Source organism: Zonotrichia albicollis, chromosome 22 (assembly GCF_047830755.1).
Source record: "Zonotrichia albicollis isolate bZonAlb1 chromosome 22, bZonAlb1.hap1, whole genome shotgun sequence".
Classification (NCBI taxonomy): domain Eukaryota; kingdom Metazoa; phylum Chordata; class Aves; order Passeriformes; family Passerellidae; genus Zonotrichia; species Zonotrichia albicollis.
The window spans coordinates 3,566,704-3,592,401 of record NC_133840.1 but is presented as its reverse complement, the minus strand read 5'-3'; the positions used below and the strand labels follow the sequence as shown (position 1 = coordinate 3,592,401).

General features: G+C 48.0%; 2 protein-coding genes across 5 annotated transcripts; one reads left to right on the top strand and one right to left on the bottom strand.

Annotated features, from left to right (window-relative positions):
- Window positions 1-73: 73 nt before the first annotated feature.
- On the top strand, window positions 74-23,456 carry LOC102071672 (transient receptor potential cation channel subfamily V member 2). 4 transcript variants are annotated; one of them, XM_074557109.1, is made up of 21 exons: window positions 74-488; window positions 666-829; window positions 1,073-1,183; window positions 2,010-2,290; window positions 3,448-3,581; window positions 4,236-4,388; window positions 4,829-4,969; window positions 5,854-6,152; window positions 6,740-6,916; window positions 7,355-7,513; window positions 7,629-7,724; window positions 8,204-8,274; window positions 8,536-8,701; window positions 9,892-9,958; window positions 10,039-10,346; window positions 11,528-11,646; window positions 12,068-12,162; window positions 12,883-17,403; window positions 17,555-17,680; window positions 18,862-18,893; window positions 19,884-23,456. In XM_074557109.1, the coding sequence occupies exons 4-18, from the start codon at window positions 2,052-2,054 to the stop codon at window positions 13,002-13,004; spliced, it is 2,346 nt and encodes a 781-aa protein (XP_074413210.1). In that variant the 5' UTR covers window positions 74-488; window positions 666-829; window positions 1,073-1,183; window positions 2,010-2,051; the 3' UTR covers window positions 13,005-17,403; window positions 17,555-17,680; window positions 18,862-18,893; window positions 19,884-23,456. The 4 variants fall into 4 exon arrangements, with proteins under 4 accessions (XP_074413210.1, XP_005493583.2, XP_014127122.2 ...); XM_005493526.4 differs by having other exon boundaries at window positions 17,555-23,456; XM_014271649.3 differs by having other exon boundaries at window positions 75-488; window positions 12,843-17,403; window positions 17,555-23,456.
- On the bottom strand, window positions 21,843-25,698 carry HASPIN (histone H3 associated protein kinase). Its single transcript, XM_014271631.3, has one exon. The coding sequence runs from the start codon at window positions 25,587-25,589 to the stop codon at window positions 22,851-22,853; it is 2,739 nt and encodes a 912-aa protein (XP_014127106.3). The 5' UTR covers window positions 25,590-25,698; the 3' UTR covers window positions 21,843-22,850.

The following is a 25,698-nucleotide window of genomic DNA, read 5'->3' as shown; positions in this document are numbered from 1 at the left end:
GGGGGCTCAGGGGGCTGTGGGGGAGGCCGAGGCTCTGTGCATGCAGGGGTTAAACATTCTGAATTTGCAGTAGGCAGCAGCTTTCCCATATAAGAGCACTGCACTCATTGGCTCTCCCCTTCAGTGAGAAACCCAGCCAGTCATTTCCTGTGCAAGCCTCCTTCACTCTGCAAAAAGCCACACGTTGGGTGAACCACAGGGTGGTTCTGGGGCTGCTCCTTCCCTCAGGGTTCTTCTGGGGCTGCTCCTTCCCTCAGGATCCCTGGATTCCCTCATGGACCAGCCCGGAGCTCCACACTGTGCCTCTGCCAGATGAGCATGGGCTTCCCTGCACGGCTTCTCACCCATGGATGGGAATAATTTTGGGTCTGCCTTGATGCCAATTGACACCTCTTGGTGCCTGACTCGGTTTCTGCTGGGAGGTTTTTCCCCTCTGAAGGACCCGTGGGGATCAGATCAGCTTTGGGTGGAGCTTGCAGCAACTTCTGGTAAGTGCTGAGCTCTTCTGACAGCCGGGCTTGGGGAGGCTCAGGAGCAAGAACTCAGCTCTTGGCAAGTGCCAGTGGAGCTGGGGAGCAGGGAGAGCCCCCAGGGATGCACAGAGAGGGGGGATCCCTCTCAGGGTCCTGTTTTATGGGACCATTTTGCTCTTGGTTTTAACCCAGAGGCTCTGTCTGTGCAAGACTGGCAGTAAATAACTCTCCTGAGCGCTGTGGAGGGATGGAAACTGCAGCTGAGGAATGATTTTTGGGGAGAGGAAGACAGAAAAGCACGAGCAAACTGTTGTGGAAGTGCAAATTTCCTCCTAAAGGATTCGGCAGATGCACCAGTAAGTGTTTGGGGAGGGAAGCCGGGCTGAGAGGATTAAAGGGTGTGTGCAGAGGAATGTTTGTCACTAGAGCCAGACTAAACGGAGTGTCTGCATTATCACCAGGGTTTGACTCCAAACCAGCCCTGGGGTTTCTTGCTATGAGCTGCATGAGGATGTTTGCTGGCTGTTTTCTGCCCAGATCTGTGTTTTTTCACAGCCTAAATGCTGATGCTGTGTCCATTTACCTCTTTGCTGGTGCAGGCTATGGAGTCAGGCTGTAGCAAGGGAGATTTCTCCTCAGAGCAGACCTGTTAACCCTTTGAGGGAGTGCCTGGCAATGAGGAGGAGCTGCTGAGCTGAGCTCTGCTGCAGGTGGGTGCCTGTGGATGTTCAATTTCTGCCTCTCAAACCCTGTGAGACGCTGACCTGGGCTCTGTGCCCTGGGTGTGGTCTGAGCTGTGCCCACAGGATGTGGAGAGATGTCCCCAAAGAGCCAAAACAGCTCAGGAAACTCTGTTTGACTCTTCAAAGCAGAACACCCTCCTCAGATGAGAGAAGGGCTGGCTGGGGGCTCTGCTGGTGCTCCTGGGCAGAGCTGTGCTTGTGCAGCTCCCAGGGCTGGGAGTGTGCTTGCCTTGCAGCTGGGAGCTCCAATTCCATCCTCACATGGACAACCAGCAGCTCCAAATATCCAGGAGATCATTTTGCCCATCAAGGATAAAATGCCAGGCACTTTGTGCAGGTGTTTTTCCCTGTAAAACTCCCCAGCAGGGACTGTGGGCAAACCCATCCCTGTTCCAAGGAGGGCCCCCAGTGAACCTTTCTTTATCTTTCTGGCCACTTGGTGAGCAGCCTGTGCCTGTGCTGGCTGCACTGAGACAAGAACCACGATCTCACACTCCTTTCCTTGCCTTTTATGTCAGGAGCCTGTGCTGCTGCCAACAGGTGAGGTCATCCCACACAGGGGGCTCAGATGTGCTGCATACGAGTTGCCTGTGCCTCACAAACTGCTCCTAAACCTCTCCTCCACTGCAACCCCACTTGGGACCCTGATCCTTTATTCAAATCCTCCTCCTCCATGCAGAGTTTTACCAAATCTCCCTCTCAAGGGACCCATGGTCAACCTGGGAATCTCTTTGAGTCCAAACACCTTTGGGGTTGGTGAAGAAATTGTGTTAATTGTCCTCATCCCTTGCAGGTTTAGTGCCCCACAGGGAAGCTCTTTGTGACCTGCAGGACAATGGATAAATTCACAAATGGGCAGCCAGGCCCAGCTCAGAGGAACAGGCTCATAGGGCTGCTGGAAACAGATGACAGCCCCCAGGAGGAGAAACCTGCCCCAAGAAAAAAGGAGGAAAGGTCAGGGCCTGGGGGGAAAGGAGAGCCACAGCCCTTGGAGACACCTTACCAGAAGGAGAGCAGTGACTTTGCCCCTAAAATCAAGATTAATCTGAATTATCGGCCAGGACTCGTCAGCAAGTGAGTAACTGGGAGGTGTTTAATCAATTTGGGTTGATCCAGGTGATCCACACTGACCCTATGGATTTTCCCAAGTCTGCACTGAAAGAATCCATACTAAATCCCACTAAATATAAAATAAATCCCCCCAGGGATGGGCCTGACCCTGGTCCTGGGCTCCTCTCTCTGCTCTGGGTTCCTGCCAAGGCTGCACATCAGCCTGGCTCTGGGAACAGCTCCAGCTGATGGAAAGAGCAGCCACTTAGCAGAATTCTGGGAAATAACTGTCTCTATTTTTCCCTTGACTCAAAAATAAAACATTTATGTGGGTTTTTTTCTCCCCCCAACAAAATATCATCCATCCCCCTCCTTCCTTCCACTGTCCCACTGGAGCTTGTGGCACTTTCCTGTCCCTGCTCTCCAGAACTTCCTGTGAAAAATCTGTAATTTATAATTGGCTTTTAGCAAATATTAAAATTAATATTATACGTGTTACGTTAGAAAGTTATGCTGTATTAATTTTTTTTAAAGTAGTGTATTCAATATAGTTTTAGGTTATAACAAAATGTTAAAATAGTAACTATGTATGTGGGATATTTTTTAAAGAGAGGAATAAAGTATTCACACTAGATAGCAGCCACAGGACACCTAAATATTTCAGAGAAAGATAATAATAATAATAATAATAATAATAATAATAATAATAATAAATTTATTACATTAAAATTATATTTAATTATTATATTATAATTATATTATAGTTGTATTTAAATTATATAAAATTATACACTTCTTCCCACTTTCTTCAGCCCTGAAGATGCTGTCAAAATTAAGAAGAAGTTGACACTGACCAGACAGAATCCTTTGTTTAAATAGAATTTATGCATCATGTATGAAGTGTATTAGATATGCAACAAGCTATTGTTTTTAAAAGTTAATCCTCTGTTAACATGGGTCCTTTTTTTGGGTTTATTTTGCCCAGAAAAGGTAACTCTGTTTTTATTGCCTCGTATTGTGCTAAATCCCAATTATCCAAACTTTTATCACTCTAATTCCATTACTATATTTATAACTATTTTATTGCTATTAAGCTATTTTAAATTTTTTAAAAAATTTAAACCAAGTACTTGGCGTTTTCCCCCCCGAATCCCTGACTGTTGGCCGCCTCTGTCCCGCAGCCAGAAGGACCCGAATCGCTTTGACAGGGAGCGGCTGTTCAGCGCCGTGGTCAGGGGCAGCCCGCAGGCTCTGGAGGGGCTGCTGGAGTATTTAAGGAGGAACTCCAAATTCCTCACCAATTCCGAGTACACAGGTAAATCCCCGCTCCTGGGATGGTTCATTCACAGGGAATGAGCTCCTGGTTCTTTGCTTTCTCTTTGCTTTCTCTTTGCCCTCTGTCTTCTTTTGTTTTCCTCATATTCACCCCAAGATGGAAAATAGTCGCTGACGTATTTTATGAAAAATCGTTTTGCTAAGATTTTTCTCCTGAGAAGAATCAGAAAGAAAATGTAAAAAAATAATTATCTGCTGCTGTGGAATGCAACAGGTGCATCTTTGGTTGGTCTCATGTGATTGGTTTTAATTAATGACCAGTCAAAGTCCAGCTGTCTCTGGTCAGTCACAAGATTTTATTATCATTCCTTTCTAACCTCCTGATGAAATCCTTTCTCTTTCTTTAGTATCGTTTTAATATATCATTTTCTTTTAACATGATATATATAATAAAATAATAAATCAGGCTTCTGAAACATGGAGTCAAGATTCTCACCCTCTTCCCTCATCCTGAGAAACAAACACCACCACAGAGAATGCCATTAATTGAATAAATCCTAAGGTTTTTGCCTTAGGGCTGCTAAAAATACTGATAAAAGCCTTGAAAATGGAGATTGTATTTGATCTCTGAATCAAGCACCACAGCTGTGTGCAAAGCACACCCACAGCCCATTCAATCCTCTCTCCCTGCCAGATGCAAAGACTGGGAAGACCTGCTTAATGAAAGCCCTGCTGAACTTGAAAAATGGGAGGAATGACACCATCCCAGTCTTGCTGGAAATCGACCAAAAGACACAGAACCCCAGGCCCCTTGTCAACGTGTCCTGCTCTGACTGTTTCTACAGAGGTAAGGAAGGATTCCTGTGACATGAGCAGGAAAAGGGAAAAGAGGGGACCAGGAGCTCCTGCAGCCCCAGGCTCTGTGTGTCATACACAGCACATTCACCCTTTATTTCTGATTCTGCTGCTGCATCTCCTCCAGCCTTGAGTTATACCCTCCTTGGTCTGTAAAACAGAAATGATACATGCTTTTAATAACCCACGAAGAGAGATTATTTACTTGGGAAAGTATAAAAAGCACTTGTAAAAGTGAAGTGGTCTGTGCTTGTTGAATGAGTTTGTTTGGCTGTTTGGGACCTCAGTGCCAGGCAGGGGGAATTGCCTGCCCTGGTATTGAATTCCTGATGGTTTGAGGATCATGGAAAGCTCTCAGCCCTGCCCACCCTGAGGCTGTGCCATCCCTGCTGTCCCCTGGGGTGGCACGGTGACAGGGTTGCTGTGCCCCAGGCCAGACTGCCCTGCACATCGCCATCGAGAAGAGGAGCCTGGAGATGGTGAAGCTGCTGGTGGAGAACGGAGCTGATGTCCACGCCAGGGCCCACGGGGAGTTCTTCAGGAAGAAGAAAGAAGGAGTTTACTTTTATTTTGGTGAGTCACTGTGGAACATGTTCCTTTGGGGGTTTTATTGCCACACTGTGTGTGATGCCACTAATTCTGGATGGGTTCACCCCTCTGGTGCCATCTTCAGTGCCCTTTAATCAAGCCCTTGACTTATTTAAAAAGCAGATTCCTTTCATATCTGGGGTGTTCGCCGTGCATTTCCATCATCCTTGGGTTTATGTGTTTAATCCTGTCTGAGTGGCTTCAGACAGCAATACTTGGCTGGTTCACATTTGAGAGATCAGTTTGAGATGCAGGAAAGTGTTTCAGTTGCCCCAGAAACAGAGTAATTGTTTATTGTAAAACCCTTTCAGAATCCAGAGACACTGAGGCAGAACCTGTTCTGTGTTTTAGTGATAAAACACCGGGATATTTTTGTAGATTTTAAAAATATTTAATATATTATTTTAATATATTTAATATATTATTTTAATATATTTAATATATTATCTAATATATTTTATACATTATTTTAATATGTTTTAATACAATTTTATAAATTTAAAATTTATTTCTATATTTATATATATTTTATATTTTAATATATTTAATATATTATTTTAATATATAATTTTAACATATTTTAATATATTCATGTACTTAACATATTTACATTTTAATATTTTATATTCTATATTTTAATATATAATAAGTAAGAAATATTAATATATTTTATATTTCAATATATGTTTATATATTTCTATATATTTAATATATTTTTATACATTATTTTAATATATTTTATACATTTTAATAAATTTTCTATTTTTATATATTTAACATATTTTTCCAGGATTGCTTTCCCCCCTTTCTTTGATCCTCTTTCACTCCTTCCTGCTTTCCCTCCAAATGCTGTGTCCTGATCTCCTCAGGTGAGCTCCCCCTCTCCTTGGCTGCCTGCACCAACCAGCTGGACGTGGTGGATTATCTTCTGAACAACCCCCACCAGAAGGCCAGGCTGCAGGAGCAGGACACCCAGGGCAACACGGTGCTGCACGCCCTGGTGATGATCGCAGATGACACCGAGGAGAACACCAAGTTTGTCAGCAGCACCTACGTGGAGATCCTCAAGGCGGGCGTCAAGCTGGACCCCACCTGCAAACTGGAGGAGATTGTCAACTATGATGGCTTGAATCCCCTGCAGCTTGCTGCCAAGACAGGCAAAGTGGAGGTGGGGACAGCCAGAGGGGCGCTGAGGAGCAGGGATAGTGGGATTTGCACCTTTGGTTGGTGAGGAGCAGGGATGGTGGGATTTGCACCTTTGGGTGCTGAGGAGCAGGGATGGTGGGATTTGCACCTTTGGATGCTGAGGAGCAGGGATGGTGGGATTTGCACCTTTGGATGCTGAGGAGCAGGGATGGTGGGATTTGCACCTTTGGATGCTGAGGAGCAGGGATGGTGGGATTTGCACCTTTGGTTGGTGAGGAGCAGGGATGGTGGGATTTGCACCCTTGGTTGGTGTCCAGTGAGGTTTGGGGTTGGAGCTTCTCACACCCAACCTGTGCTGATGCTGCTGGCAGGGACAATGCCACAGGTGACCACAAAGGAGGGCACCTCTGAGCCACCCAGCTGTGTCCTGCAGAGCCTCAGCTGTCCCTGCTGTCCCTGCCCTGTCCCTGCTCCAAAACAACCAAACAGATTTGGTTGTTTCCCTTCTTTTAGCCAGACCCAGCTGCTGGATGATCCCCAGCCCCATCTGTGCTGCTCTGGGTGTCCTCTTGCAGCTGCAGCACAGGAACAGGGTTGTGTTTGTGTCAGATCTTCAGGCACATCATCCAGAGGGAGATCCAGGAGCCCCCGTACCGGCACCTGTCCCGCAAGTTCACCGAGTGGACCTACGGCCCCATCCACGTGTCCCTCTACGACCTGTCCTCCCTGGACAGCTTCGAGGAGAACTCTGTGCTGGAGATCCTGGCCTACAGCAGTGACACCCCGGTGAGCCTCTCACTCAGCTCCAGGACAGGCTTTTCCTCTCCTTTTTCACAATGGGGAGCCAGCGGGATATTTATGGTGGCATTAATTTGAAATTGTGGCATTTCAAGTTCAGGTGGGCTTTCTGGTGATGGTTTCTCTGAAGAAGGAGTGATTAGTGGAGATGTTTGCAGATTTTGTTGTTTGGAGGCTGCTTGGCATGGCTCTGACCATCCATAATTTGAGAGAAATTTTGATCCTTTGGCTGTCTTAAGCCTTGGTCTATTCAAACACTTCGATGAAGTGATTTCTATGCAATATTTGTTATCTTTCACACTGAATAACCCCTTAATGACTCCCCAGTTGAATCCACACAGCTCCACCCTTTAAAAAGACCATCCCCAGGAGAATTCCCATTCCTGGGGCCACACTGGTGCACTTTGGTTCCCTCTTTCCCCACAGAACCGGTACAAGATGGTGGTTTTGGAGCCGCTGAACAAACTGCTTCAGCAAAAATGGGAAACCTTTGCTTCCAAGAGGTTCTACTTCAGCTTTGCCTGCTACCTGTCATTCATGATCATCTTCACAGCCATTGCATACTATCAGCCCTTGAGGGTAAAGGTAGGTCCAGCCTTTTTGTCTGGATGGATGGAGTAGATTTAAAAGTAGTGGGTGGTTGGCATCACTGTCCCTGCCCGTCTCCACTGCTTTGGGTGGTTCTGGTTTTGTCTTGCAGCCTTCCTTCCCAGTGGAGTTCACAGCTGGAGGCTTCCTGTGGGTCTCTGGACTGATCATTATCCTGTTGGGAGGCATTTATCTGATCTTTGCTCAGGTAGGGGGATCTCTTGTCTGGTTCCATGGTAAAACAGGGGGAAAAAAGGAACAGCATGGAGCATCAGGATCTGTTCTCCTGACACCAGGATGTGCAGGAGGGAATCCTGCTCTGGGACCCTCACTGTGACCTGGCAGTGGCAGGGGCAGCACAAGCCAGGTTGCTGGGCAAGGGGGATCACAGTTCCACAACAGCAAATAATTCTGAGAGACTTCTGTGATTTATGGCATTAAAATGCATCCCTGGCATTTAATGCAGGCTATTAATAAAGACATTGGGCTGAGGCATGATTCAGCCCTTGTTTATCTTTGCCCTTTATAAATGAGGGCCTTTTATCATCTGAGAGGGATGAAACTGGGGATCTTGGAGATGAAAGGAGGAGCACATGGAGCAGAGCCTTGCCTGGGGCAGGGCAGGGCAGGGCTGCCTCCCTCACATGGCCTGGCTCTGATGAATGCTGCATTGATTTTGCTCCCCAGAGCCTGTACCTGAGGAGGAGGCGCCAGTCCCTGAAGACCATGTGCTCTGACAGCTGCATCGAGATCCTCATGTGAGTCCTGGGCTCTGCCACAGCCTGGAGCTGCTGCTTTGTGCACTGAGCTGCCCCAGCACTGCCACAGAGCAGGAAAAGCAGCTCCTCTGCCCCTCTCTTTGCACCCCTGCTGCTGCCTCTTGTCCTGAGCCTGGTTTTGTTGCTGAGTGGGCTCTGTGTGCTCCTCTCAACCTCCCCAAACATCTTTCATTGCAGAGCAAATCTGCAAGGGCCATTTTTGCTGAGATGAGCCAATTCAGATTTTTCTTTCCCTTCCAGCTTCATCCAGGCCTTCTCCCTGCTGCTGTCAGCAGTGCTGTATGGAGCCAGCTCAGAGAACTACGTGGCAGTGATGGTGTTCTCCCTGCTGCTGGGCTGGGTGAACACCCTCTACTACACCCGCGGCTTCCAGCGCACCGGCATCTACAGCGTCATGATCCAGAAGGTATCCAAAAAACCCTGCAGATCCAGCAGGTATCAAAAAAAGCCCTGCAGGGAGAGGCTCTGAGCTGGTGTTGCCACAAAAAATTCAAGATGTCTTTTTTTTGGTTCCTGAGTAATGAGAATTCGTCATGATCCAGAAGGTCAGAGCTGCCCAAAAAACCTTGCAGGGAGAGGCTCTGGGCTGGTGTTGCCACCAAAATTTCAAGATGTGTTTTTTGGTTCCTGAGTAATGAGAATTGGTCCTCAGGAACCAAAAAAACACATCTTGAAATTTCGTTTTTTGTGCAGTTGGTAAATGAACAGAGAGTTGACAGAAACATCGGTATTGGAACAAATTGTGTTAGAGGATGCCTAGAGGCAACTGTTCATCCTACAGGAGGATTTCATCAGAGGATGAAAGAGAGCATTTAATCATGGAGTTTGGAATGAAGGGGAAGTAGATAGGGATCAATACAGCTATTAATACCTATTAAAAACAACAGTCATTTTTCTTCATTGCTCTGCTTGCCTGCAAAACTTCAGTTACCTTGCCTGCAGTGTTTGCAGTGGTCACAGTAAAATTACCACATGCAAAAAGGAATTAGCTGGGATTGGTGTCCTTGGAAGCACAGGTGCTGCAGAATGAGGCTGGGTCAGTGTCTTCATCTGCAGCTGCAGCAAATCACTCGTTTGGCACGGCTGAACATCCCAGGTGGCAGCAGCTGACACCTGTGTGCCAAAATCCAGCTCCAAACACCACTGAAAACCAATTTGGGTTCCCTGGAGCTGCTCAGCTCAGCCTGAGAGGTGTTTCCAGATCCACAGAGGAACCTGGGACTGGAAAGGCAGAGCAGGGGTGAAAGGAGGTGCCAGGGAAGAATTCTGGTCACCATTTGTGAAAAGCCAATGGAAGTGGAAAGGAGAGGGGGATATGTTGAAACAATTTGGAAACAGCCATAGTGGGAGCTAATAGGATATTTATTTGTTCATACTAACAAAGCAACAAAGAAGTTCATAGCACTGTCAGATTAACCCGCCAATGATATTAGTTACCTGTAGAAGTAATTTAGCACACATTAGCAGCTTTTTACACTGGATAAAAGGTGGAAACCTTGCTGTCAGAGTTCCTGAGGGCTGGTTTGTGATGTGTGAGATCATCCTGGTGATTTCATGTGAGATAAATCCCAGCGCTTCCCCTGGTTTGTGTTTCAGACCATCATGAGGGACCTGCTGCGTTTCCTCCTGGTCTACATGATCTTCCTCTTTGGCTTTGCTGCAGGTGAGCCCTCTGTGGGTGATCTGTGTGGGCTGGGCTGCACAAATCCCTTCCCTGAGGGCTCAGGTTGTGTTTTCCCCCAGCCCTGGTGACGCTGATGGGCGATGCCCCCTCGGTGTCCCACAACAAGTCCCTGGCTCCCCTGGAGAGCTCGGGCAGCCACGCCATGTACGGGGGGCTGCTCAGCGTCTCCCTGGAGCTCTTCAAGATCACCATCGGCATGGGCGACCTGGACTTCCAGGAGCACGCCAGGTTCAGGTACTTTGTCATGCTGCTGCTGCTGCTCTTTGTGATCCTCACCTACATCCTGCTGCTCAACATGCTGATCGCCCTCATGAGCGAGACCGTCACGGACATTTCTGGCTACAGCAAGAGCGTCTGGAAGCTGCAGGTGAGGCCCCAAAACCCAGCTCAGATAGGCCCCAAAACCCAGTTCAGAGAGGCCCAAACCCTGCTGAGAGAGGCCCCAAAACCCAGTTCAGAGAGGCCCCAAAAACCCAGCTCAGAGAGGCCCCAAAAACCCTGCAGGTGAGGCCCAGAGTCATAGGTGCCACTGCCTTCCTCACAGAACAGCATTTACTTCTTTGGTAACACAGAGACATGAAATTGGTGCTGGCTTGGTACCTCTGCCAGCTCTTACCCTGTTGCAAGTCCTGAGGAGAACCCTTCATCCCCTTCCTTCATGGACGTCCTGAGGAGAACCCTTCATGCCCTTCCTTCATGGAAGTCCTGAGGAGAGCCCTTCATCCCCTTCCTTCATGGAAGTCCTGAGGAGAGCCCTTCATCCCCTTCCCTCACCCTCCTCACAGCCACAGCCAGGGAGCCTGGGATGTGTCCCCACCCTGGTTTCCCAGCTGGGAACTCCTTGCAGCCACAGGAAAACACATATTAACTAAAGCTAAATATATAATACTGAATATAGAATACTAAACTGTACTATGATATGGAATACTAAACTAAACCATACCAAAGAATACAGAAAGGATACTTACAGAAGGCTAATATAATGATAATATGAAATAATGAATAAATAAATAAGATAATAATGAAAACTCGTGAGTCTTTCCAGAGCCCTGACATAGCCTGACCCTAATTGGCCAATAAGTCAAAATAATTCACAGCAGAATCTAATTAAACAATCACCTGTGGGTAAACAATCTCCAAACACATCCCAAAGGAGCAAAGCACAGGAGAAGCAAATGAGATAATTATTGTTTTCCTTCTTCTCTTAGGCTTCTCAGCTTCCCAGGAGAAAAAGCCTGGGTTAAGGGATTTTTTCCCAGAAAATATGAATGCCACATGTCTGTCCAAAGCTCAGCTATTATTGTGCTTTTTGTATAAAGTTGTCACTCTGGGAGCGCATTTTTAGGTGTATTTACAGCTGAATTTTAGGTGCATTTTTGGGTGTATTTACAGCTCTCTGCAGGGGTAACCTGGGGCAGTACTCCAGGAGTTTTTTGGGGTTGGTTTCCCTGGGGATTCTCCAAGCCCAGGGAGTTTCTGAGTGGGGAAAGGCTGGGTTGGGCTCTGTGCCCTGGTTTCTCTCTGATTTTGTGTGTTTTGTTCTCTCAGAGGGCAATTGCCATCCTGGAGATAGAGAAGGCCTGGCTGTGGCGCCAGGGGGGGAAGAGGAGATCTGGCTGCTTCATGTCCGTGGGGCTCAATAAGAAGGATGAGAGGTGGTGCTTCAGGTAAGGCAGAGTCACCATTCCCCCCTCACACTGCAGCTCCAGTGGGGTCACACCCTGGGGCAGCACAGGGAATTTCAGCTACATCCAAATTTTTTGGTGATTGCCAAGCTAGATGCCTGAGAATTAATTGTTCCTCCAGCATTGCCACCTTTGTATTAAGAACATTCCCTGAGCTGGAGAATTTTAAACCAACCAGACCAGTGGACAATATGCAGGGGGAAAAGATAATTTACCTCATGGAGCTTTGATTATGGAAGATCTTTTGTCAAATAAAAAAGCTCTGTAAGGTGCTGCTGCTGCAGGCAGACCATCAGGGTGGCGTTGGCAGGGTGAGCTGGGCTGGGAGGCTGCAGAAAAAGGAGATTTGCCTTGAGATGCTGCATTCCAGGCATCAGTGTCTTGTGTCATTTTGTCTCTCCAGAGTAGAGGAAATTAAATGGACAGATTGGGCAAAGGATGTGGGAGTTCTGAAGGAAGAACCTGGGAGCACCAATGATTCAGAGCTAAATCCAGAAGGTAAATTTAATCATGAGGAAAGGTCTGCAGTTCCCTTTCAGCTTCCTGCTCAGCAAACTGCTCTTGGCATGATGTTGCGTCTTTGGCATTCCAGGCAGGCTGACTTGAAACAGAGAAAATAAAGATTTAGTGTAGGTCTGGGGCTGGCCAGAGTTTGGGAACAAGCTGAGGCTGAAGGAGATGCCATTCCTATTCAGCTCTGGGAGAAATGGGCAGGAAATGCTGCTGAGGAAAAGCAAGGGTTGCTCTTGTTTTTGGCTCAGTAGCCCAAATATGCCATGCTTTTCCTAGGAAAGGTAAAATCCAGGCTCATTCATCCTGCAGATGTTACAATCACAGGGCTTTCAGAGCCTGAATCTGGACATTAACTCTGGCAATGCTGTCAGATTCTGCCTGAGATCTTTGTGTGCTTCCCTTGGTAGAGCTGGGAAGGAGCTCTGTGGAAATCAGAGCTGTTTCCCTGTTAGAAATCAGAGCTGTGGAAAACAGAGCTGTTTCCCTGTTAGAAAAATCTTGTTCAGCCTGGCAGAGCCTGGCCAGGAGCTCCAGTGGATTTGTAGTAGATTCCCCTGGGTGCCAGTTTGCCAGAACTGGGGGGGGTTGCAGTGCTTAGGGGATTCTCTGTGTGTGTTGGGTGTTCCCTGAGCCTTCACCCTTCTAAAGCTGGGTCCCTTTGTCAGCTTCCTGCTGACGAGGGGCTGCTCTGTGTCCCTGCTGCAGACACCTGGAGACCAGCCCAGAAACCACCCCGAGCAGCTGCCCCCGAGGAGCTGGCCCTGCTGCAGCCCCAGGCCCCTGGCACAGAGATGGTTCCTCTGCACAGACAGCCCAGAGAGCTCTGACAGCTCCCCTGAACCTGCCTCCATCTCCAGAGGAGCTGCTGGGAGAGCTGAAGGCACTGTCAGCAGCAAAGTGCATTTTGTGGAGGATTGTGGCTCAGCCTGTGGCTTTCAGTGTTGTCATGCACTTTAATGATTCATTTCCTCTGAAGAAACTGTTTTTACTCGACTTTTCTCTGCCTGACACTTACTTATTATTATTCCTAAAGATCCAGTGTGGGAGTGAACTGCTGGGGCAGTGGGAGAGGCAGAGCTCTCTGACCTGTGCAGGGATAATGCTCATGAAATAAAGTGGATGATGCTCATGGATAATGCCCATGGACGATGCTCATGGATAGTGCCCAAGGAATCACCTGGCTGAGGATGGCCCAGCCTGTTCTCCTGTCACAAGAGACTGCACTGAAGTGCTTTGGAATAAAAACTGTTGTAGACTCCTAAAAGCTGCAGAGGGTGGAGTTGTCTCTGTGCTGGTGTGAGATGTGAGTGGACAAACCCTCACCCTGTGCAGCACCTGCAGGGCTCTGTGGTTAATTCACATCAGGATCCCCATTTCACACTTGCAGAGTGAAATTCTTTGCCTAAAAGAAAAGTGAAGTGGATTGTGGAAGTGGTGTGGATTTCCTGGACCTGAAACTTCACTGGTGGATTTCTGGGACTTGTGTTTTTCATGGGTTGCTTTGTCTCTGTAATAAACAGCAGCAGAATCCTGCTCGTGGCCCCTGAGAGACTGATGGGCCAACATTTGTGTGTGGTTTTTGCTTCCTCTTACTCATGTTGGCCATCCTGTCTTGCTGCAAATGTCTGCAAGGACTTTGTTCCTTTTTGTGACTTGCAGCCTGCTGTAAACTCTGTGGGAAAAGAGATAAAAATGAGCTGTCTCACTTTTCACCCTGTTCAACAGTAATAACATGTAAAATTTCTGTAAACAATACAGCAAGTGTACTTAACTGAAAAAATGTTCATTTTTGGATGCACTTTTAGAGCTTTGCCTTTCTCAGCAAGGGAGAGGAGGTGTTATCGATGTGGACTGTAGGTTCTTATGAGATTCCTGATTGCTGCTGTGGGAGTTAACTCTTGTTTTTCACAGCCTCCTGTCAGTTTGTGCAGCCACATCTGAGCCTGGAGCAGCTGGGGCTGCCCTGGATGGCCCTGCCTATCCAGGGGAAGGTTGGTGAGAATCCCAGGAAAGGTTTATCTCTCCTTCCCTTCAGTGAGATAAACCATGCAACCTGAGATGTCTCAGTTCCACTCTGAGTGAGCCTTGGAGGTTTTCCTTTTGGACACCATCACCTTAATCCTCACTGCATGCATGTGGAAGGCAGCAAAATTTTGTTTTAAAACTCATTCCCTGCACTTCAATGGGTTCTTCCCCCTGTGCTGGGCAATTCTCCCTCCAGCCTCACTGCTCTGGGACTTTGAGTAGGAACTGACTTTTCTTGCTCCACCTTCTGTTGTTTTCTTGCTTTGTGAAGCCTTCAGCTGCTTTTTCCATCTATGGCTTTGTCCTAAGTGTTCCCAAGATCTGGCAAGGTGCTCATCAGGACTATGATAAATCTATTGCTGTGCTGGGTGCTTTGCTGTGGCAGGGGCACTCGGGGATTGTAAAGAAAGGCAGGATCAGATCTGCCATCCCTGGCTGGACTCTCAATAAATAACCTTGCTGGTGGTTTGGGGAGGCTGTGGGCACTGACAGCTTTCAGCATCACCTTCCTCTTCTGCCCTTCCTTGGACCTGCTTCTCTTTTAAAGCTTGGCAGTGCTCATTTGTCTTTTGATCTGCACCAGGAATGTTCTGCTGTGAGGCAGGGCTTTGGCATCCCCAGAGCTTCCCAGTCCCACCCCAGCCCAGCACTCATGGATGAAGGATGGTGGTTCAGAGGCCCCAGAGAATTTTGGGGTCCACTCTGAACAGATGTTTTGTCAGGAAACCCTTCAGTCATTAACACAAGAACTTCTCCACAGGTGAGCTGTCCTCTCCCTCTCCCCCTGGCAGGTAAACCCCACTGAGGATTTTCTGTGCACAGGGGAGGTTTTGCAGGGCTCTGACTAAACAATAAAACCTCTCACAAGTGGCAGTGGAGGAGCAGCTGCATTTTCCCTGCTCTGCCTGAAGCACAGAGGCTCTGGGGGCCCAGCCCTGCCATGGGGAGGCACCAACAGCTCCCAGTGCAGCTCCAGGGCTGTCCAAACCCTCTGGGTGTGCTTTGGTCAGAGTTCCTCAGCTCCTGGCAGGTGAGAGATGAACCTTGGGCACCCAAACCCCTCCTTTACCCCAGCACACTCTGCCTGCTCCTTGCTCCCTCTGTGGAAGGCTCTGAGTTCTCTGCAATTTTCCTAAAAAAAAAAAACCATCTCTGCTCTGTTCCTAATTCCCTATTTTCCTCAGGAGCAGAGATGGAATCAAACCTTCCTTGTTCTTCAGATGCTTTGCACACTTTGGTGAGTTTCCCCCCCTGTTTTTCCAAAGGCTGCTCTGAAGCTGGAGCCAGCACTGGGAGCTGGATCCACGAGCTGGTTCCTCCCTCTCCATCTCCCTGTGACCCCACTTGCAACTGAGCATATTTTCCATTGCCTCTGGAGCTCGCAGAGGGAGCCTTTGAAATGTGACAGCCGCGGGGCTGGGACAAAGAGCAGATGCTTTCTGTAAGTCCCAGGAGCTGCCCAGGGCTGGGGCTGAAGGGCTGCAGCTGGTGGAGTTTGCAGCTGGACTCCTCCTGGGGCTGCCTCTCACTTTTTGGGCTTTGCTGTACTCAAGAAATTTCATTTCTTGCTCTGGGATTAAAAGAAAAATTACAATGGGAGAAAAAAATAATTTGAAAAGAAAACTTGCACTTTGCAACCTCACTTCTGCTTCTGCAGCACAAAAAACCCCAAACTTGGGGCTAGACAGCAGCAGGCAAAGTCTCAGAAAATGTGGCTGTGGCAGCCTTGGGGGTGGAACAGAACTCTCACTAAATCTGAGTGCAAAGGGGTTTTTCTTGCTTCCTCTTTTGCCATAATATTTTCTTTTTTTTTTTTCAGCTGAGATTTGTGGTATGCGGGGTGTTACAGTATTTCTGGTCTGTGAGGATGTTTGTCAAAAGTTGAACACACAGAGAGGAAAATGTCCATGGAGTTTGTTGCTCTCTTTCCTCAGAATCCTTGGAAAATAGATTTTCTGGGCAAAGAGAACCATGTCTGTATTTCACTGGGCAGCAGAGCCGTCCCCAGCTGGCAGTGTTGGTTTTGTTGCTGTTCACATCTCCAACACTGAAGTCAGGGACTCCATCATTGCAGAGAAAATAATTCTGCTATTTTGGAATCCTCTGGATGAAAACCTTCATCCATTAGGACAAGAATGAATCTGCTGAGTGCCAGAACCATTTCCCTTTGTTCATCCCAAGCTTACAGTGCTTTTACCTCTGCAGCAAATACATTGGAAGGAATCATGGAATTTGGAAAAAGAGTGGGAAAAAGTTCAGCTAACTGGGCTGTGCTGTATTTCTGTTCCACTCTCATGGGTCACAGGGAGGGAGGTTGCCAGCTGTGCTATTCCCTTTTCTGCTGTCAGATTGTTGAATAATGATTTTGCCGCTGCTAAACTGGTTACAGGATCCGTCCCTGAGGATGGCTGGAATAAAATAAATAATAAGAACTGATCCACATATAAGTAGATATGTGATGTTTTGTTCTAAAAATTGCCCTTCCTGCTGCAAAGGACACTAATTCTCCAAAGCTATATATAGAGAATTCCAGGGAAAGGGCTGCTTGTCTGCTTCTGGAGCACAGGTTGGGTTTTGTGTGGGGTCTGAGCTGTGCCCATGGGTGTGCAGCCTGCTGGGCTGACTGATGCTCTCCTTGCTGGAGCTTTGGGAGCTGCTGGGTGCAGGTTGAGGGAAGAGGGGAGGGCTCACTCCATCGCCTGGAGACAGAGGTGCAAACACTGGCAGCGTAAACACTCCCTGCTGGGGATTTTCCAACCATGCCTGAGCAGTGACAAATAAAACATTCCTGCTTTGTGCTCCCTGCTGCATGTGCTCTCCCTGTATGGTAGAGGACTGCAGAGCTCCTGGCTTGCTCAGTAGAAAATAGGGGAGAAATAAAGAAATAAAGTTATTCTGTCCCTTTTTGTCCCAGTGAGGTAAAATTCTGATTTTTGCCTGTGTGCAGGGATTTGTTGGTGCAGCCCTTGGCAACACAAATGCGCTTGGGGAGTTTTCTGCATGTCACCTTTGCTTCTAGGGCCAGGCAGAAAACAAAAGATCCTACAGGATCCCTGACATTATCCAGGATTAAAGTGAATTGTGTCACAAAGGAAACCCTTTGGTGCCCTGCTGGAGTTTGCTCGGGTGCTTGGGAGCAGAAAGCAGGGCACAGCAGGGCTCACACAACGGGCACCCTCTCGTGGCTTTGTCTGTCACAGGGTGAGGACAGGGATGGGTCCAGCTCTGGAGCAGGCTGGGAACCCCCTCAGCTCCTGCTCTTTTCAGAAAACACCATGCAGTACAATTTATTTTATATTTTTAAATGCAAGAGTTCTATATTTGTTATAAATCCTTCTCTGATGTTTTCTAGGCTGGTTCATCCACCTTGAAAAGCCACTTCAAGATGCAGGTTTGGACCTCTGCTTGGGACAACCTTTGGTTTTCCTGATGGTCTCCAGGACTTTGCAGGATCTCTGGAGGACGTGATTGTGCTCTGGTAGGTAATAAATGTTGTTTTTTAGTGTGCTGGGGAAATGCTTCAAAGACAAATATAGAATCTGTGTTCCATGCAATGTGTCATTATTCTATTTTTAATTCAGCATCAGAGGGGCATTAAAAAAAAATCTTTCCCAGTGATAGAAATTATCTAAAATATAAACCCTTCAGTCCAAGTTACAAAGGGTTTTGCCTTGTATGTCTAAAGATCTGGACAAGCACGAGATAGTGAACATGAATTAACTCAGATGAAGGTCTGAGAAGACCTTGATGTCTGCAGTTCAGCACTGATAATTTAGCTTATTTATACAAAATTTAATTTATTTACATACTGTCCCTCGTTCTCAATCAGACCCCTGTCAGCTGAGTGACCTGTGGAGCTCACACAGACAGAGGCAGAGCAGATGGGTTTGATTTTCTCTTTGCATTTTGGATTTGAAAACAAACTCCAGATAAAGGATTGGAACTGCTAGATAATGTGTTTATCTAATGGAAACATAAATACCACGTTTAATCCTGAAGCTCTGCCCATAGTGGTGTATTTTGGCTGTCTGCTCCTTCAGGCTCTTGGGATTTTGTGTGTTCTGAACATTCCCAGCAGAAACTGGAACTTCTGTAAATAGGCCAGCCTGCTCCAGGTGACACAGCATGGAAACACTGAGCAGTTCTTGTTCTTGCTGCCAGGCTTCCTTAAAACGTTTTCCCTGGAATATTTCAGCTCCAAATTTATATTTGATTCTGTTCCTGATCTGCTCTTCACTGACTAACTCAAGACCAGCTGTCCCCTGTCTCACCAGCATGAGATTCAACCCTGAGAGAATCCTCATTTTCCAAAACAGCAAAACTGTGTTTTGATACAATAATCTCAGTATTACAGTGCCTTGGCAAGGCAAAAACTGGGAATTCTGGTCAAGTTGAGATGTGTTGCTGCTTTAGTAGCAATTAGGAGTCCTTGCCACAATTAAATATTTAATTAGGTGTTCATAAAGCAGAGGACACAGAAGTGGGGACAGCATTCAGTAATGAACACTAATGACTGTGGCTGCAGTGCCCTCAGGGATTCTGATGTTGTTGTACATTTATTTCCTAAGAATAATTCATGAGATTCTGGAGTGCTGGTCAGCATTGCTGAGTACCTCTGCACACAACATCTAATTGTTAATTATCATTGAACATCTCCAGAAACATCAGCCACAGACAGGAGATATTTACTGGTGAGTAGAAAAAGGAATAAATCTCATCTGTGCCCCTCAGCTTGAATATTTAATCAAGAAAAACTTCTCATCACCGGGGAAAAAATAATATTATTGTCCTGTGGCAATCCAGGGGTAAAGAACTGGAGTTTATTTACCAAGACCTTGTCCATGGTGAAGATTATTTTTTATATTGTTGCTTATAAACCTTTTCCTGGGAGCTGAACTCATCACTAGAGAATCTTTTAGTTTTAATTCTCCATTGAGGTGTTGGGAATTTTGTTTGTGTGCATGTAAAGACATTCTGAACGTGCTCCCTTAGGAAATGAGGATGGTTTGATGTGAGCTGATCTGTGTTTGCTCTCAGTGCCCTCCCAGGGGCTGCAGCCACAATCCCACCTGCACTGCTCATCTCCCTTGGACTCACAGGAGTTGCACTCTCCAGATTTTGCATTTAGAGTTTATATAAAACATCCTCTTTGTGCAAAAAGTGTTTTCTTCAATCCCTCAGTGGTGTTTTTTGACTTTCCCTGCAATTCATCCTTCAATAACCTCCCATTCATAGAGTGCCTCATCTCTGGGGCTGTCCCAGGAGATCCCAGAGCACAGGCTGAGGTTTAAACAACAAGAATCATCCAAAAATCCCAATTCTGGCATTTCTTTAGGAGCAGATGAACAGCAGAGCACTGCAGCAAAGAGCTGCTCAGCTTGCATTTGACAGAAGGCAAATGTTCATGGTGAAAATCCACCCTGGAGATTGGCTGAGGAGCTGAACAAGTGCAACAGTGCTTAAAGTCACCCCTGAATGATAAAATGTCACACAAAGCATGGAGTGGTCTCCTTTGAGATTGAAAAGGAACCATTTTCCTACAGACCCTAAAGAACATTGAATAATTAATTGGGCTGTTGCATTGTCCTGTGTGTGAATTTGGAAGGAATAATTCCCCCAAATTCCAAGCAGGATGCTGCAGGCCTCTCATTAAATAAACTCCATTTTCTGTCTGCTCCTAGGAAGGATCAGTGGGGCCACACTGAAGTGACCATGAAAGTAACAGTGACAGTGGAGATGACTCAGTGTGACAACTCTGCTCCCGAACTACCCCAAAAATCTGCATTTTAGGTGAGCTTGTAGAACAGCCCCAGAGCTCCCAGCAAAGCGCTGAGAGGAAACCCCGCCCAGCCACCAAGTGATTTACTACCCAAACAAAGCTTGCAAGGAGCTCCAGGGAGGGCAAGGAGCATTTCACTTGTTAGGAGGAGAGCTAAATACTGGATTTATCTGATTCAAGAGTCCCAAGCTTTTATTGGGCTATTTGTACCTAATTTGTTTTATGGGAGCAGTCCCAGGCCGAGTTGAATTTCCCAGTGTTGTTATTCAGCTCTAAGGAGAATTCCTTCTCCCTTGGCAGCCTCCTCTCCCCCTGGGCACCAGCACCACCATTAACTGCTGCAGTCTGGAACTGCAGAATTGGGCAGAAATTACAATTTTCCCTTTTTTCCTGCCTCTGAATGATACTCTGAGCAGCTGCTCTTCATTCTCTCCACACTGAGGCCAGAGCTGCTCTTCCTTCTCGTTCAGCTTCTCAAGGCAAGAGATCATTTTCATATTCCTGCACTTCATGTCTGGTTTTTCCAGAAGGGAATGAGCAAAAAAATACAGGTTTTAACAGCAGCCTGGTGAGTTATAGAGTATTCACAGGTAATTAATATTTTATCTGTCTTCTCCATCAAAATAGTAAAATTTTCCGAGATTTGGCACTTGGATGAAAGCATATTCCAAGTGAGGGTCGCTGGTTTCACCACAAAATCCACTTTACCTGGAAACACCAGAATTCCTACTGGAATCCATCTGATTTACCAATCACACAAAACCAGGCTTGGTCTTTTCACTCTCCTAAAGCCTCTGGATCCATGTGAAAAATCTTTCCTTCCCTTGGGATAATTTTAGCTTTGCTCAAACTTCCTTATTTCAGTAAAACATGGAGCGCCCTTTAAGGCTCTGATTTCAGTGTGGTGATTATTAAAAAACTTGTGTTTTCTGAAGGGGCAAACTGGGTTCTGGAATCCTCTTTCCTCAACAGGGAGAGCAGATCTCTAAAATATTTAATCCAGCTCTGTTCCAAGTAAAGCTTTCACTCAGATGAAAACATGTTCAGGGCATTTAACTTGATTAGGGGAAATTTACTATTCCAATTCCTTTTTTGTCACCATCCTCCCATTAAAATTTATGAGGGCTGATTAGTACATGATATTTTTTTCTGTGTTTTTTTTTAATCAGAGAGCATCTTTAAAAAAAGAAATGAGGGCTCAGCTCTGGCAGCTGCACTTCCTTGCAGGCACAGTTTAAAGGAATGGTTTCTATATGAATTCAATGTCCAGTTTTGGGGGGAGGTAGAAGCTTTACATTTTGATTAATGAAAATTACTACATGCTCACAAATCAGCAAATTGGTTTGCAGGGAAACATTCTGAGGTTTCAGCTTTCAGAATCTCCAAATTCCTGCACCAGGGGCTGTCACCTCTCCTGGCATTAATTCCTGCCAAAGCCCCATCCCTCCTGTACAGCCAAAATCAGTTCTCAAATCAGAAACAAAGCACCAAGGCAGGCAAAAAATAACGTGGTTTCATCCATCCTTTTTTTTTTCTTTTAAAGCATAAATGAAATTAGCACCATTGTGACTGAGGAACACTCCTTGATGTCAGATAAGCATTCACTGCAGGCCTTACCAAGTGGGTTTTAAGACCATTCAATCACAGTGCATGATTTTATTTAATTAGAGAGGGGGAAAAAAAAGGTTGAGAGGATGCCTGGGAACATTCCAGCACAATTTCCATCTTAATAATTTGCAGCACTGCAGATTGTCAGGTCACTTTCTGCAGTGTCTGGAAGCCAGAACAATAAAACCACCCCAGGGTCTCCTTGTTGGGTTTGTAAAAAGGAGACTCCAAGAGAGGGTCCAAGATGAATCTCTGAGATGCACAAATTCAACATTTATTCACTGGACTGCATGGAGAGCACTGCAGTTATAATGAATTTGATGATGCTGCCTCTTAATTTCTTAATGCATCTGTGTCATTGGATCAGAATGTAATTCAATTTTCACTTCACTTTGATTTATTGTTCTCTTTAGCCCAATTTCTTTAATAAACAGGAATGTTAGCAAAGGACTTCTTGAAAACAGTGAATTGGCATTTAAATTAAGAGCCTCCAGTTTGGGGCACCTGATCCACCAGCAGTCAGGGCTAAAGGACATTTATTACCTTGGGCATTTTCTTCTGTAGATAAAGGAAGAAATTCCTTCAGTGCTACCACCAGGTTACAGATTTGAGTTCCTATCAGTGCACAAGACCACAACATTATAACCATTAAAAATCAGGAACACAGGTACTTTGTCTTTTTTCTTCCCCACAATCAGGTACCTCTTCCTTGGTCCTTAAGAGAGGGGAAAAGAAAGAACAGATAAGTGCAGATTAGTGGGTTTAAAACCCTTTACAGAAATGTCACATATTTACATTTTATACTTTCATTCCAAGTATAAATTTAGCCAAAATTAAATCAAAGGATGGATTTTCCCTTCTGTCTCCAGTGAGCCAATGATATTCAACCCTTGTCCTTGCTGTCCAGACCTGAAGAGCTTTTACCTTTAAAAAAAGAATCTGTAAAAAAGACAATACAGTAAAAAAAGAACTTTTAATAATCTAAGGCTAAAATGGTAAGAAAACGTATGTGAAATTCAGAGCATTAACTGTGTCTGAATTAGTCTGTTTTCCCCTCCTTTCTCCAAAGTCAGCTCTGTTGTCTCCCCTCAAAACCAGCAGGTATGGAAATATCTTAGAGCAGAAGACATTGGAGGGGATTTTTTAGGATATTTTTGATAATGTATTAAAAAATATTTGGAACTAATCAAAACACATCATTGTGCCAACACATACAAAAAGCAGAGAGGCAGCACCAGTGGCTCAGTCCTTGGACCCCTGCTCACTGGAAGAGGCTGCTGTGGTGCAGAACATCAAGGGCAGACTCAAAGGTCAGCACTTCCTTGTGGAACTTGCTGAGCTGCATCTTGATTTTCTTCAGGGCAGGAGTTGTTGCCTTCCTCTTGTAGCACATGGCTTTCAGAAGCTTATCAGCCAGGTAGTGCAGCCAGAGGACGTTGCTGTGGGGGTGGTAGTCAGTCCAGCTGTTGGAGTTCTCCTCCTTCATCTGCCTGTAGATGTCAAACTGGGGGTCCCCAGCGCCCTGGAAGAGCACCAGGTCCGTGGAGAGGTCGCAGAAGACGGTGAGCCCGTCCTTCTCCAGGCGGGACAGGGTGTAGTCGATGATGTTGACGTGGAGGCCCGCGGTGGGGATGGAGCGTGTCTGTCCATCCAGCACGTACTGCAGCTCCCTCAGCTCTGTGCTCCTGACCAGCACGTTCCCCCAGTGCAGGTCCCTGTGCTCGAAGTGCAGCTCCTGCTCTGCCACCGCCAGGGATGCAGTGACCTGGTGCAGGATGCTCCTGGCTGATGCCACCGAGGAGAAGCTGCTCCTCATGCGCTCCAGGTCCCGGCCCCCAAACTCAAACTCCAGCACCATGAACAGCTGCTGGGCCCCAAAAAAGTCTGGCCGGTCGTTTTCCGAGCCTGTTTCTTCGTGGAATTTGTCCCAGGCTTGCAGGAGATACCTGGGATAGGCCCCCTGGACACAGTGCACAGAGTAGAGGCTGATGAAGCCCACAGTTCTGTTCACAGAGCCCTCAGACAGGAGACTGAGCTCTTTAGAAATGATTACCTCAGGCAGAATCTCCCCAAAGCTCTTCTGAGCTTCACCATTTACTTTTTCAGTCCCCTCAATGGGAATTATTTTTAAGGCCACAGGTCCTCTCTCGCTGTCAATCTGGAACACCTCTCCAAACACCCCTTCTCCAATTTTCTTGCAGTCTTTCATTTTATTTAAAGGAATGCAGTCCTCAAAAGCAATAGGGCCCTCCTGGTTGCATTCTCCAAACACTTTCTCAGCATCTGTAAGGAGCAGCTCCAGGAGAGAGGAGGAATCCCTGGGAGCCAGCAGGACCATGGAGGAAGCAAACCAGGAGCAGCCCTGAGCTTTGCCAGCAGACAGGCTGGCTTGGTACCCCGAAAGCTGGGATTTCCCTGAGGGGGTGCAGAGGCTGCTGCTGCAGAAACTCTCATCTGTGGTCACTTTCTTCTTTTTATGGAAGGACAGAGACGCTCGAACTCTAGCCCAGGAATAAGAGTTATTGAGGAGCGAAGAGTCATTGTCTCTGACACCTACAGACATCTCCAGAGCTCTCCTCCGAGTTAGTTTTTGCCTTGTCTGGAGTCTGAAAAGGGAATCATTGGGCTGCTGCTGCCTCTTGTTCTTGCGCCTCCAGGGCCGGAGGTGGGTGTGCCTGCCCCAGCGGCTGGCACTGAAGCCACTGATACAAGCTTTCCTGCAGGTGCTGCCCTCCCCAGGGATTCCCTTGGTCCTTTTGTGCTTGTTCTCCAAGATCCCCTGGCGGCCCACGGGAGATCCTGGCTGCAGGCAGGCAGGTTGAACATCAGCCTCGTTGTTGAGTTTCATGCTCTTCAACCTCATTGGCACTTCCAGGGGGTCCAGGATCACCACTGGCACAAGCTGGTACTTCTTAGCCAGGTCTCTCTGACAGCTCGAGCTTATTTTTGCCGAATCTCTTGTGAGATGAGATGGGACCTCAGAGGGCTCCTCCCGAGTGCCACTGTCACAGGACACAAGGCGCTGTGGCTCCCCCTCCAGGGGCGGGGAAGTGCTTGGGGCTTTTAGCGGGGTCGGGACAGCCTGGGCCGGGCAGGGTCCGCGCACCGCCGACCTCAGAACACGGCGGGACCCGCGCAGCCCGGGCTGGGGCTCACAGCTCCGAGCCGAGCCTTGCGCTCGGAACCACTCCGGCACCTCCTCGCCAGCGCTCAGCAGCGACGGCCGCTGCCCGGAGCCCCGCTCGGGGGAACCGCGGTGCTGCGAGCGGGGCTCGCCCAGCGCCGAGCCGCCCTCGATGGTGGTGCTGAGCAGGAGCGAGCTGAGGCGCAGGGGCGAGCGGCGGCGGCGGGGCACGGGGCTGTCCCCGGGGGCCGAGGCGCTGTCGGCGGTGGAGCTGAGCAGCAGCGGGGCCCATTGCGGGGTGCTGCACAGCAGCGGCGGCCGCGCCGCGCACAGCGGGCCCTGCCGGCGGCGCCGCGAACCGCGCGGCGGGGACGGGGACGGTGACGGGCACGGTGAGGGCGAGGACAGCGACGGCGGCGAGCGCCGGGGCTCCTCTCTGCGCCCGCGGGGCTCTTTGCTGTGGCTCCGCTTCTTCTTCCCCGGCGGCTCCCGGTTCTCCTTTCCCCGGCCCCGCGTCTCCCGCCCCCGGTTCTCCGGCTTCCGGTTCTCCTTCCCGGCCGGTTCTCGGTTCTCCTTCCCGGCCGGGCCCCGGTTCTCCTTCCTGCGGGTCCGCAGCCGCCGGGCCCAGGCGGGGCGCTTACCGAAGGCCTGCAGGGGCCGCTTGCCGGGCGGCGAGAAGTCGGGGTCGTCCGAGGGGGTGGAGGCGGCGCTGGAAGCGGAGAGGGCGCTGGAGGCGGCGCTGGAGGCGGCGGAGGGCGAGCTGAAGAGGCGTTTGCGGTCCTGCGGCGGCGAGATCCATCGGTCGGGCTGCGGCAGCGGGCGCAGGTAGCCGGCGCGCCGCGAGTAGGTGCGGAGCAGCCGCGGCTGCTGCGGCATGGCGGGGCCGGGCGGGCCGGGCCCTCGCAGGGAGTCCGCCCGCCGCCCGTTCGAACGGGTATCGCGAGAGCGCGCGAGAGCGGGGCCAACGGTCAGGACACGCCCACGG

Excerpts from the sequence above, each read along its gene's own strand:
- LOC102071672 (XM_014271647.3), top strand. The coding sequence starts at position 2,052 with ATGGATAAATTCACAAATGGGCAGCCAGGCCCAGCTCAGAGGAACAGG. Across the intron at positions 7,725-8,203 it reads TTTATCTGATCTTTGCTCAG|AGCCTGTACCTGAGGAGGAG; the intron begins GTAGGGGGATCT and ends TTTGCTCCCCAG. Across the intron at positions 9,959-10,038 it reads CCTCTTTGGCTTTGCTGCAG|CCCTGGTGACGCTGATGGGC; the intron begins GTGAGCCCTCTG and ends GTTTTCCCCCAG.
- HASPIN (XM_014271631.3), bottom strand. The coding sequence starts at position 25,589 with ATGCCGCAGCAGCCGCGGCTGCTCCGCACCTACTCGCGGCGCGCCGGC.